This window comes from Perna viridis, chromosome 2 (assembly GCF_037379345.1).
Source record: "Perna viridis isolate PV_CMFRI_1.1 ecotype Kerala chromosome 2, ASM3737934v1, whole genome shotgun sequence".
In the NCBI taxonomy this organism is placed as follows: Eukaryota; Metazoa; Mollusca; class Bivalvia; order Mytilida; family Mytilidae; genus Perna; species Perna viridis.
Genome location: NC_142446.1, coordinates 65,707,894 through 65,721,353, shown reverse-complemented (window position 1 = coordinate 65,721,353; position 13,460 = coordinate 65,707,894). Strand labels below are relative to the sequence as shown.

General features: G+C 31.9%; 1 protein-coding gene across 1 annotated transcript in view; it reads left to right on the top strand.

The window, feature by feature from the left end:
- LOC148626526 (CD109 antigen-like) overlaps nucleotides 1–9,812 on the top strand; it is a 39,947-nt gene extending 30,135 nt beyond the window's left edge. The window contains exons 26-37 of the mRNA XM_088570575.1: nucleotides 213–294; nucleotides 2,816–2,975; nucleotides 3,469–3,558; nucleotides 4,208–4,385; nucleotides 4,960–5,180; nucleotides 5,776–5,928; nucleotides 6,372–6,434; nucleotides 7,180–7,289; nucleotides 8,099–8,255; nucleotides 8,662–8,764; nucleotides 9,135–9,226; nucleotides 9,746–9,812. Of these exons, the coding sequence (XP_088426701.1) occupies nucleotides 213–294; nucleotides 2,816–2,975; nucleotides 3,469–3,558; nucleotides 4,208–4,385; nucleotides 4,960–5,180; nucleotides 5,776–5,928; nucleotides 6,372–6,434; nucleotides 7,180–7,289; nucleotides 8,099–8,255; nucleotides 8,662–8,764; nucleotides 9,135–9,226; nucleotides 9,746–9,754 (1,418 nt within the window). The 3' untranslated portion in view covers nucleotides 9,755–9,812. The remainder of the gene's footprint in view (nucleotides 1–212; nucleotides 295–2,815; nucleotides 2,976–3,468; nucleotides 3,559–4,207; nucleotides 4,386–4,959; nucleotides 5,181–5,775; nucleotides 5,929–6,371; nucleotides 6,435–7,179; nucleotides 7,290–8,098; nucleotides 8,256–8,661; nucleotides 8,765–9,134; nucleotides 9,227–9,745) is intronic.
- The last annotated feature ends 3,648 nt before the right edge of the window (nucleotides 9,813–13,460 follow it).

Sequence of the window (13,460 nt, the reverse complement as noted above, 5' to 3'; positions counted from 1 at the left end):
GTGCCATAACAAACAAACATTAACAGTCGGTTTAGCATATAACCCGTATTCTTATGAGATAAAAATTCATACAGAATGCACTGTACATTTCAAACGTACTTGTTTTTACCAAATAAATTTCATTTACACGATACCACAAATAATATAGAGTTATTTCTAAAAACCTTAAAAAAATAAAAGTGTAAATATTGTTATATATTTTTTTCGTTAAGGTTACCAGCGACAGCTGACGTATGCACACAACGATGGCAGTTATAGTGCCTTTGGTAACAATGATAAAAGTGGAAGTACATGGTAGGTTTCTATAATAAAAATGGGAATGGTTCTATGAAAAATTTGGAAGTACATGGTATGCTACATAGCAGTCTTTATAGAAACTAGAGAGGAGGTGATTCATGCATAACAAAAACCCAACCAATTTGGTTGTCAAACTTTGAAGAAAATATATATATATATAGATTGTACATAAAATTGGAAATCTGTAAGAATCATCTTTCTTGATTTGAACGTTTTAAGTAGGTCAATGAACGTGAATGCTATAACAGTTTTAAGACCCGAGGAAGCAAAAACATTTACTATTATACATGATAAATATGTTGTCGTAGCAGCAGACAAAACCATAAAGAAACAGATAACATCCAAGGTTTATTATCTGATGTAAACATACAAAATAATACCAATGATAAGATCTATACTACCACTACACTTTTAAAAGAACAGTAAGTGAAAAAACATAAATTTGTGTTATCATCTTTTGGTTTATCTACCAAAACCGATGATTGTTATTTACCGTCTATGTACTGGATTCCTAAATTCAACAAAAATCTATGCATTCAAACTATATAGCTTGATCTGCAAAAGGTACCACCAAACCTCTTTCAAAACTTTAAATTTCTATACTAAAACCTCTCTATATTATTCTCCAGCCCTACTACAACACTTGTTACTCCCGTACTAGTATTAATTCATTGTGGATCCTGACAAATTCGAAAGATCATCTTGGCGACCCACTATTCTAGGTTGTTATCAGAATATACTATTATTAAAGCCTATGATTTTTCAACACTTATTATTTCTATTCTCCATACTCAGCTAAAATCCCGAAACAAAAACATTGTACATCGTTGTTTCTCACAAAAAGGTGGCACACCTTAATACAAATATATAGTTCTTAGTAGAGATTCGTCAAACTTTGTAAACCATTATTCCAAAGTATTTTCAAAATTTACAGAAGATTTTTTTTTCACAATACTGGAATTTTTATCGACAGCATACATATCAAATGTGGTGGCCGCATTTTTCAACTAACGGTTGTTATCCTAATGGGAACAAATTGTGCTTCCGTACTTGCTGACCTATTCCTCCACTATTATGAAGCTGAGTTTATAGCCGATCGGATACGAAAAAAAAACGCCGTTTAGCTATAGATCCTTTAATCTCAGTTTCCGCTATATAGATGACGTATTATCGTTAAACAATCATAGTTTCTGGGATCTACCAAAAGAACTTGAGATAAAGGTTACCACAGACACCGTAAAGTCAGCCCCATATCTTGACAAACACTTAGAGATCGATGGTCAAGAAAAACTATTGACCAAACCTTACAACAAACGTAATAAATATCCCTTCATCTATGGCAACATCCCTTCAGCACCTGAATATGGAGTTTTCATATTACAACTCAAACTAATGCCGTAACTACGCAGACTTTCTGTATCGCGCTAGACTTTTTACAATTAGGCTTCTGACACAGGGTTATGATGCTACAAGATTGAAGTCATTACTACAGTTTTATGGTCGTCATCATGAACTCGTGGATCGTTACGGTGTATCCATCTGCACCACGAAATCTGATTTGTTCATTGTGTCATAGATTTTTGTTCCTCATTCGTCTACCCCGGACTTGACTTTTTATGAGCAACTCATGAGATGTTTCTTAAAAAGCAAAGAACGCTTACCCTACCGGTGCACCTGGCCCATGCTCCCAGTTTTTAGTGGAATTCGAGTTTCTCATTTTCCTTTTACCTTTTATTTATTATTTTAGTTACTTTGTGTACTGTGTTGTGTATGTTTGTTTTCCATGTCTGGGCAGTGTCCCTTGGTAATATTTTTTTTTATTTTCGCTAGAAATTCGGTTCCCTTGATTAATCTTATGGCGGGAAATGTATGTATGATTTTCTAAAAAAAAATGCAGACCTGAATACAGAAAGGACTATTGTTTTGTAAAGAAAATGTAGTATATATAGGCTGAAAAACATTATTTGTTTGTTTGGTTGGTTTTAATTTTTTACACCATGAATTACTTAACCATTGGCAGTGTCTGATTTTTAAATGGACTGATACTTAATATGATAAACGTGGATCTGTTTATTGGACAAAAATGGAAAATAAACATGATTAATTTATATTATAAACGTGAGTTTGTTACTGTGATAAAAGTTGAAGTACCCGGTATGCTTCTATGATAAAGGAAGAAGTAAAGGGTATTTTTCGAAAGGTATAAATGTTTATATGTAAGGCAACGAATGTAAGAATAACTTTTGGCCTATTTTTGGTATATATGTTATTTACCTGATAACCGTTTAAAGTTCAGCAACAACTATTTTACGCTCGAAGACATTGAGCTTTAATATTGTGCTAACTCTAACCATACACATAATTGGACATATTTCGAAGTATAACATGTACTGACTCAATTTTTTTCATATATCTTGAACATACATATACAAGTTTAGATCGATAAATGTGCAATCAGTTCAGTCAGACATTCATATCAAACTGATGCTTAGATAAAAAAAATATAATGTATTCCCAGGTTAACAGCATATGTGATCAAATCGTTTTCTCAGGCGTCAAAATTTGTGTATATTGACAAAGATCATGTTATGAAAAGAGCCCTAGTTTGGATCACCAAGCAACAGGAACACAATGGCACTTTTGATGAACCTGGTAAAGTTTTGCATAAGGCAATGCAGGTATGTTGTCTGGTTATTTGTGCTGTATGGGTATTGCTCAGTTTATAAAATTTAATACAAAATTAAAACAGTATATTTGCAATCAATCTTGCATATCGAAACCAGTCCTGAATGTATTCGAAAAACGTCTAAATGAGACAAACATATCAGCTTTCTTTAACTTTTAACTATTTCCTCCAGGTATGTCTTTACTCAAAAGATGGGTTCAATTGAAACAATTTTAACTTTACTTAGGATCGCCAAATCAAATGTTTTTCTGATGAACCTTTTTTTCTTTTTTCTTCCACTTAATTTCTTTTTATTTAACACCCCAAATCATTGCTACGTAGGGATCGTTTGTTATTTATTCTCTTTATATTGATAAGTTTATAGTTTTGATTGTAATGGCATGTGAAAATACGGACATAAACACGTGAATGCATTATACTATAGTTTGGTGTTAGTATTTTCCAATATTAAATTTAGATTCTCAATTGATTGTCTCATTACTTAGGGAGGATCTGTGTCGAGTAAACGCAGCCTGGCGAGTTTTGTTCTCATAGCGTTGGAGGAAGCAAAACGAAACAATCAAGTGTCTAAATCTGTACGTAATCAGTATATTAAGGTAACAATGTTTATGAAATTAATGAAAACTAGATAGGTCCATACAGTGGAATACATGCAAAAATGTTTTCTCTCTTACTTGCAGGCTGCAGTCAGGTTTTACGACATTTTCGCACAGTATTCAATTTAAAAGCGTTTAACTATCGAACACATTCATATAAGTTCAACACCCTTTCCCTATTTTCTCAGATGCTAATAATTTCTGGAAGGGCTGTCTCCAGCGCAATGAGTGAGTAACGAGCGTAAAATGATATTCGTAGCTTGGAATGTGTCATTTTCTGGTATATTTGTTTCTGCCAGTGGTAGCTTAGACTGACTGATTTGTACTCATTATATTTTCAACAAAGGATATACCCATTCTTCATTCTTTAATTTTGAAAGTATTAATAAAACTAATTCACATTTTATATTATTATTTAAATTCTATAAATATTCAACGAATATGGACGGAATTTAATCAGGTAGAGGCTAAAAAATAAAACCCAATGCATTTTTAATCTGTACAACCAAGTAACTACAATAATGTTATAATGAATCATTTTGAAAAAATCAAAGAAACAAATCACCATTGAATAATCTCCTCTGACACAGGGATCATTTTGTCCATTATTTGTATATTGTACTTTCAGATACTCTCAAGTGTAAACTTAGCTATATTGAAAGCTGCAAAATTTATAGCACATGATGCACCCGCGTCAATTGGAAATCTGTACGAACTTGCGATATCACTCTATGCACTGTCTTTAGTCAATCATTCAAAGAAAGATGAATTACTTATTGACCTGGAAAACAAAGCAAAAACCGATGGTAATGTGTTATTGGTATAGATTGTGAAAATGAAATTACGACGACAGCATGTCCTCACCCACTGAGTTCCGTCCAACTCTTCAACACTCGTTATTTGTCCGATTCACTGACAACCTTCCATAAATGAACGAAAACAAACAGCACTTTCCTTAGATGAAAAACCACTGTAGAAAATACCCCTTCTTTTTGGTTAAAAACACAGGAATAATTAGAATAAAACGCATGTTTGTATTGTTTCACACAAGAAAGATGCGATAATAATTTTGCTGATAATAAAATTAAAAGTGGAGAAAAGGACTGTCGACAAATGTTGACTAGATGTCGTTTCTTTTCATTATTAGTTTATGTGTCAATTAAGAGAAGTATGATGCAAACATTTCGACATTATGTGTTAGTTTCTAATAAAAAAGTAGATACATTTGAATTTATTCCTGTAAAGGTTGAATACATTCCAATATACATGTATAATTTGCTGTATTTTATTTAATTCATAATTGATCTTCATTCAAGTTTTCATTCAACGAAAACCATTTTTTGATATGAAAGTTAATATTACTTCATCTTTTCTTCAAAGGCGGTGGCAAATATTGGAAACTCACAGGCCCTGTAGCACAAAAGGTACAACCTTGGAGAAGATGGAATCCACCACGAACAAATGCAAGAGCAATAGACGTGGAAATGACGTCATATGTACTACTTGGTTACAACATAAAGGGCGATACTTTAAATGGTATAAAGGTCCTTCGTTGGCTAGGTAACCAACGTAATCCACGTGGTGGTTTTATATCAACACAGGTACTTTGTAAGCCTTGAATAGTCATAGTTAATTGTTGTTTTGAGCATTCGAAAGCGTGCCTCATAGTTTTTGGAAAAGTGTAATCATGGAAACCAAGATTCTAGCGGAAGTCAAAAGAATGCAATCCAGGGCGAAAGACTAGACGTGGAAAACAGAAAAACACAACAAAGAACATAAAATAACAAAAATTATATGTACAAAAACAAAAATAAATGAGCAACTCTGACCCCACAAAAAAAAAAAAAAAAAAAAAAAAACAGGAGCATGGACTAGATGCGTTGGCAGAACAGTTATACAGATTTTGATGATATGCCTGTTATAAAGTCTTGTTCATACGTTAATGTATAGAATAAGAGAATTTAACTTCATTTCTATCATTCAAAAATGAACTGAAGCGTTATGTATATACTAGTGTTATAGGATTGGCGCATAGCATTTTAGTTGGAGAAAAATTCTATAGAATATACAAATTTTATATTATACAGTAAACATTATACAATTATATACAAAATGATTATTAATCATATTTTACATTGAATATGCAATTAGTCCTCATTTTCTCTAGCATCATTTATGTTTTTTTATTTCTTTTAGGACACGGTGATAGCACTTCAAGCCTTGTCAGGACTTGGCGTCAAGTTATATGTTAAAACATTCTCAATGACTGTAAAAACAAAGGGTGACATATGGTCGGGGAAAGCATTTAAAATAAATGATAAAAACGCCTTAGTTCTACAATCGGAAGATGTAAGTTTTACCAACTTATCTAACATTGTCTCATTTTTTCGTTATTAATTGCATGATGTAATGTCAGTTAGAATCAAGTATTAAATGTCTTTTCTTTTTAAAGTCGATCGGGTTTAATTAAGACAAACATTAATAGACAATATATATATATATATATATATATATATATATATAGACACTACTTAAAGAGATAAACCTAGGGTAAGGAACACAACTCTTTCAATGGAACGTTTGTATTCATTATTTTACATTGTACATCAATGTCATGTAAGCATCACAGTAACTTGGAATCATTTCATTCTGTCTCAAATAATAGTTAGTAAGGATTTGGTAAATTTGAATGTGATACATACATATCGCTGATTTCAAGAGTTATGTCATTTACCCTAGGTCTACCTCCTTAAGAAAATCTATAATTGTATTATTCATTTTTATGTTTTCAGCTTCCGAAATCTGTCCGATCGATATCAATAAGCGCCCATGGAACTGGGCTTTGCCTATTGGAGGTATCAATATTAAAATTGTTTGCAAATTGCCCAAAATGAAACGAACAAAATCAACAACAACAAAGTGCAAATAAAACAAACTTTAAATAAAAAAAAATCCTCCAAAATGTTTGCAATGTCACCAAAATAAAAAGAACAAAATCAAAATAAACACAAAATATATAAATGTAAATAAAAAAATGACTTATGATCGTATAGCTTTAAATTGTAAAGGGTTATTGTCCTTTTCCTTTTTTTGATATTTTTGTACGGTTTAAATTATTTAGAATCATGTACGTGTATATCCACATGTAAATCGTCAGTGTGTATGTTATATAATTTTCTGTACACACAAAGTTTTTTTTTGTTTTTGTTTTTGTTTTGAACCTTACGCTTCTACATCAATGCTAATAAGTGTTAACACCGCATACTTTATGTTAGATTACATATTTATGTGAATTCGTTTAGAGACTACAAATAATAAATTTAGTCTCCCTTGATTCACCATTACCTGGTGAATTGGTTTAGGTAGTTTACTGGACAATTGACTAATTTTCTACCAGACACATAACCAGATTCATATGGAATGATAGAAATAATGAATATCCTTGCAATTGTCTTTTTAACTATAGATGGTAGTTCATCTGGCAATGGCCATTCAATCAAAAAGGAATATTAACTCTTTTTCCCTGCACTTCACTGCATAACTCCTTGTAATGTAGTCGCTTCATTACATTTAACTTTGTCGTATATTTTATAATTATAGGTTGCAGTGTATTACAATGTTTACGATGAGCTGAGAATACCAGCATTTGATCTCATACCAACTGTGTTAAAGGAAACTATTAACGGATTTACACTTAAAGTTTGTTTTCGGTATGCATTACGTATTTGTTCAATTGGTGTGAGATAGTAACGACAATTAAAATGTTTCAATCCTTGTCACAAGAAGGAGAGGCTGAAGCACGGTAAAAAGTACCACGTAGGAAATTTAATTCGACTCTATTTGGACCATCGGAATTAAGGCGGCAAGATTTTCCGGATCAATATTGGTTAATTAAGTTATAATTTTATTGAAATGCACTGAAATAAACTTTACCAGGCAAATATTTCTGTCAAATACCTCAAATTTTCTAACATTTTTTTAATGATGAAGCAAAACCAGACCAGTAAAGCAGAGATGAGATAATGGTATTTTTAAATAGCAGTAAATTATATTGTCAGATCTTGAAATATTTGACACACATGTTTCTGATTTTTCCGTTATTCCCCAATTCAAACTAAAACTTACACTTGGGTTTAATTTACGTCAGACATTGACGCTCCATCTAAATTATTGAATTTACATCTCAATAGAATATCATGATCTTATGTTATTTACCAAATATTGCAATATTACAAAAAAGCGATCTTGAAACACTAAGATATCACTCCTTGTATTGCCCCACGAATTTGGGATCTCGACTTTACTTTGGTATTTAAACATGCATATGACAGTTTGACAAAATGTAGACCAATTTAAGAAATTATTTTTGAAGTTTCGTATTTCAAATCACATTCTTTCCTATATAAAGCGTAGCATGAGACAAAATATTTATTTCATAGTCTGTTTGAAATATTCAACTGGTTACAATCCGTGTGAGATGCATTTCTTTTTTATATTCATTATCTAAATTTACATGCAGATGGAAAAGAGGTGGCGAAAGCACCATGAGTCTTTTGGAGATTAATATACCTTCCGGTATGGAGGCTGATACTGACTCAGTAGACGCATCAGAGGCACACGGTCAATACACAACAATAGAAAAGGCTTTCCGTAAAGTGAACTTATTCTTTGATGCGGTATGTGATTGATTTCATAAAAAAAAAACATTATTAGAGTTATAATTAAATTAATAAGGGTATCATGATGTACTACTTTGCAATAGGATTTTTTTTTAATGCAGTCTTTTTTTCTTTTGGAAATTATCGGAAAAGTACCAAAGCGATCATAACATGACAATAAGATACATCAAAACTGAAAGGAGATTTACTAACCCTCCAAACAGGAAGCAACACCGATCTAATATAAATACATCAATTGCCAAAACAAATATAATTTACATATTCATATTGAAGGTAAAGGTAAAAAAGACACAAATAGCAATGCGAACTCCCATTGAAAATAAAAAGTGACATCAGGTGCTCCGGAATTAAATACATATATTCATATTCATATATACTTTAATAAGAAATTATCTTATTATAGATACTGTCGATTCAAATGTGTATACGGATCGATATCAGAAGAACAAGTATGGTTGCCAGACATAAACCACAATCAATAAGATTATCTGAGTACTACGAACCAAGTAAGTACAGTTCAAACACCCGTATAATGGAAATTTTTACTCTTCATGATAATTAAATCAGCCTATAGCAATAAAAAATAACAAAATCTGAACAATATATAATCAATGCGTCATTTGTATAACAAAACAATAATAAAAAAACTAAACCAGTAGTATACACAAACGCATTACACAAATTCAAAATTGTTTTCGTCTAAAGGTTATTTCAAAGCCAAAACACGTGGGATACTAAGGTTAATACATTACGGTTTGATTGTTTTTTTTTAATATTATATCACAACATATAATATGTGTTCTGTTGAATAAGAAAATGAACGACTTTTAGTCATAATAAGTACAAATGTAAAATTCTATGTATATTCTATTTCAGGTAACGAGGTTATTAAAACATACATTTCTAACAAGCTTGCTAATGCTACCATCATAGAAGTTTGTGGACCTGATAATTGTCAAGAAGTAAAGGTCAGCATACGCACGTGGATTTATCATTCATTGCATTTCCACACTCAATTCTGCATTCAAAGTTGCTCCATCTCCCATCCATATGCCCTTTTTAAATATCGTACTTCCAATTCATATGAATTCCGGATTATATATTTTGCTAATCGCGTAGCTGTTTTTGAAAATTACGATATGTTACTTACATTATACATTATTCAAAATTGTCTTTAATACCTAATTGTTGGCGAATTGTATTCCCTATTCTCCATTTGCTGATCGAATTGCTTCTTCACGCATTTGCAATGACCAATACACAAATAGAAAGTCCAATCCCTTCCGATACTGATTATGTGCAATTACATAATCTAAAGCTATGTACCTTTATCGTACAGATTGTTTATTCTAAATGACAACACAAACATATTTATCCATAAAGCTGTGAACACAAGCAATTAGATAGATCAGTAGCTAGCCATTTAAGCAACATGACAAATGCCAATTCAACTCACATTGATAATTTTCTCATTTGTTTTATTTCAGAGACGTTAAGGGTTGTAGCGCGTGGAAAAAAACAACAGTATCGTAAATAAAGATGTTTTGTTACACACCTTGCCTTTCTGTCGTTATTATTATGTCTTGGTTTTATTCTACTCGAGTATTGATCTTATACATAATATAATATTGCAAATTGGGATATGCTGATCTCGTACTTCAAGTAGTAACCTCTCATCAGCAAATATAATAAAAAATATAAAAAAAGAAAGCCAAACTAAGCATCACGATGTTTTATCTGTCTAGGTGAAGATTATTATAAGCAGGAGTAAATGATATATATAGCCGAGTGGTCTAGGGCGCTGGACTTAGTGCAGGCGGTGTTGCCATAGATGTCACAGCGGTACGAGTTCAAGTCCCGCGGAGGGAACGACAAAAATTTGCTTCGCAAATTTGACAATTCTAACATCGTTGGGAATTTTTCAGACCCTTCTATAAGTTTACGTTATCTTCCCTGTATCAATTTGATTCGATGGAGCAGCGTAGAGAATAGAGTCGTCACATTCTGAGACGTTGTATAATATTGATTTGTTGTGACATGCATCATTAATTTGATCCTCTATGCTACATAATAACACCTAGACGAACTGTCCCGTACTACCATACATCGTGTACTAAGTTGTACCCCTAGATTAATCCTACGAGGAGGAATCACCCAAATATAGCGAAAGCTATATTTTATATAGCCTAGCTGGCCAAGTGGTCTAGGGCGCTGGACTTAGTACAGGCGATGTTGCCATAGATGTCACAGCGGTACGAGTTCGAGTCCCGCGGAGGGAACGACAAAAATTTGACTTACGTACTTATTGTGTTTTACCATTCATATTTGTAATTCGATTAAAACCTCGGTCAAGCTTAAAGGCTCAATTTGCAAACATTTCAATACACAGTTATTTTGCTACAATATGGAAAGTCTTAGATTCAAATAATATCAGTAAACAAACTCCATATTAAAACATTTCGGAGGGATGATAGACGCAAACCCGTATGTCTAATACATGTCAACATACTTAAAACATACCCATACACATATTGACATATAGTTGACATAGGTTCCTTGTAAGGAAACAACTAATACACATATTTGCTATAAGTTAAACAAATAACCACTCAACATATCTGCTGCATTCTCCCCGCGGGTAGTATACATGTGTCTGGATACAAACAACACATTTCAATAGAGAATGACATTTATACCAAATAAATTTTACTCCGTATTCCTACCATAAGATATATGGCATCTAATGAAAATTTTGCACGTTGCAAAATATCTTTGAAGACATTAAGAACTGCCAATGTCCTTAACTAGTATGTCAATAAATATTTAAAAGAGACAACAACTCTATATCTACTGAAGTTTGAAAAAGAACATTCAATATTTTCTTACATTTACATTTGGGAACGCACAAACAGGCAGACAGGCACGCATCTTTGCGAGTGGTATATTATGATACCTCGTCACTTCGTGTGGTGGGGTATAAACAATTCCTAAAACGTTTACCTTATGTCCAAGTTAGCAAAGACATGGTTCTTTTTAATGCACTTATAGAAATTACCTGAAATTAAAGGAGCCAAGATTCTAGGGCAAATCAAAATGTAATTCAGAGACAAAGATCATACACCCACAACAAATAACATAAAATAACCAAAATAATATATACAAAGTAACAAAGTGAATCAGCAACTCGACTCCACTAAAAACTGGTAGCGTCCTCTGCATTTCCAAAAATACCCGCTAAAAGTTTATGATTGATCAAATCTGCAATATACTTGTTTTTAGATAGTGTTTTTGTTATAACATGTGCAATATCCATATATGACAAATGTTGATATATCCGAGCAAAACCTAATTGATATAATTAAGCATTACATTTTAAAATTTTAAAATTATATTCTTCATCATTATACTCTCACATTAATGAAACTGAATGATAGAACTGTCAGTCATGAAAAGAGATACAGAACGAAACATTAACAAAAACAAAATAAATATAAAAACATACAAAAACAAGAAAAGAGCAAAGAAAAGCAGAACGATCACAAACCACCTCCTAAAGTTTAGCTGGATTCCATTAGGTTTTAAATGTGCTCTTCACCATTCTCTCTCGATAAAAAATATGTTTCGTAAATAAATGGTCGCTGTACATTAAAATAACAAAATGCAGATAACAAGGGGTAACAAATATTGTCCTTTTCGAAAAGTTAAACTCTGATTAAATATTGGACATCAATATTAACAACATTATCATACTTTCATTCTTACATTGGAATGAAATCATATTAAAAAAAAACAAAATTAAATAAGTACTGAATTTTAATGTTCACATATAAGACGACGAAATGCACGATGTACCTAAACTTAAGAAATGGATACAATAACTTAAATGATTCCAACTCCTTGTACAGTTCAGGGTGGCATGTGAATAAAACTATATTTTTGTATCATCTGAATTAGAAAACGTCACCGAGTTTAATCGCACGGTGTGTGGTACTCTTTTAAAACACAACGAACATGAAAAAAGTAATTCAGTCAATGGACGCTTCGTATTAACAATATCCGTATATGTCTTGATATGTAATGAACATTAGGTATATATTGACTTTTTGTGCAGTGTAATAAAGTTACACAGGAAAAAGTATTTCACTTGATTTTCACATGAATTTCACATGATTTTCACCTGAATTGAGCAAATGAACTTCGTGATTAAGTTCACGTTAAATTCAGGTGAATCGAGACTTCACGTGAAATTCACGTGAATTGATAACATGAAAGTCGTGTAAAGTGACTTTCACGTCAAAATCATGTTAATGTCATGTTAAGTTCACGTGAATTTCACGTGAAACTCGAATAACATGAACACTTCACATGAAACATATTTGCCTGTGTATGTCAATTATAAGTCATTAAACGTTCTTTTCGGCTGCGTTTATCATAAACATGTTTTACTGTGAATGTGATACGTTTTGTTGACTACTTTTCAGCAAATACATTATCGGCAACTAAGACTTGTTGTGAACAGAGGTTCACACAAAAACATTACTAATAAAATAATAAATACCTAAACTTGAAACAGCTGCTAACAAAACAATTAAATTTCTAAATAGTGTGTAGTTCAATCACTTCCTATTGGACTATGGTCCAGTAAAATTTATTTATATAACAAACATCATACGGTTTCGTAATCTGTTCTCAATATTGTCCCATACCATCCTTGAGATGTATAACAGTTTACAATAATAAGGAACATGTATTTTTCGTGTTTGTTATCCCCTTAAACAATAAGCCACGTCGGTACATTAAAACAGAACTCAGAAATGTTCTTCTTTTGTTGAAGGTGGTTTGTGTGCGTAAAGGGATAAAGTAACCACAATGACAGTTATGTTAAATCGTTACATAATTACTTGAAAGGCCATAATTGTTATGATTATAAATTATAAATAGAAATCTTTCAAAGATGTATAGGCAAAAATAGTTTTTAAAAAAACATTTATTTTACTTCATCCTCTAGTTTCTCAAAGTTATAAATTAAAACAAGATTTGTAAGTCTACCAAATAAACCGTTAGATAGATTATATTAACTTTCATATGGAGAGTTGAATACTTCTGTACAGTTTAATATCAGATGAATGATACATTTTGTATATTGACACAAATACAAAGCGTCAGTAATGAGCCAACGCAGATATATCGATTCCAAATGCA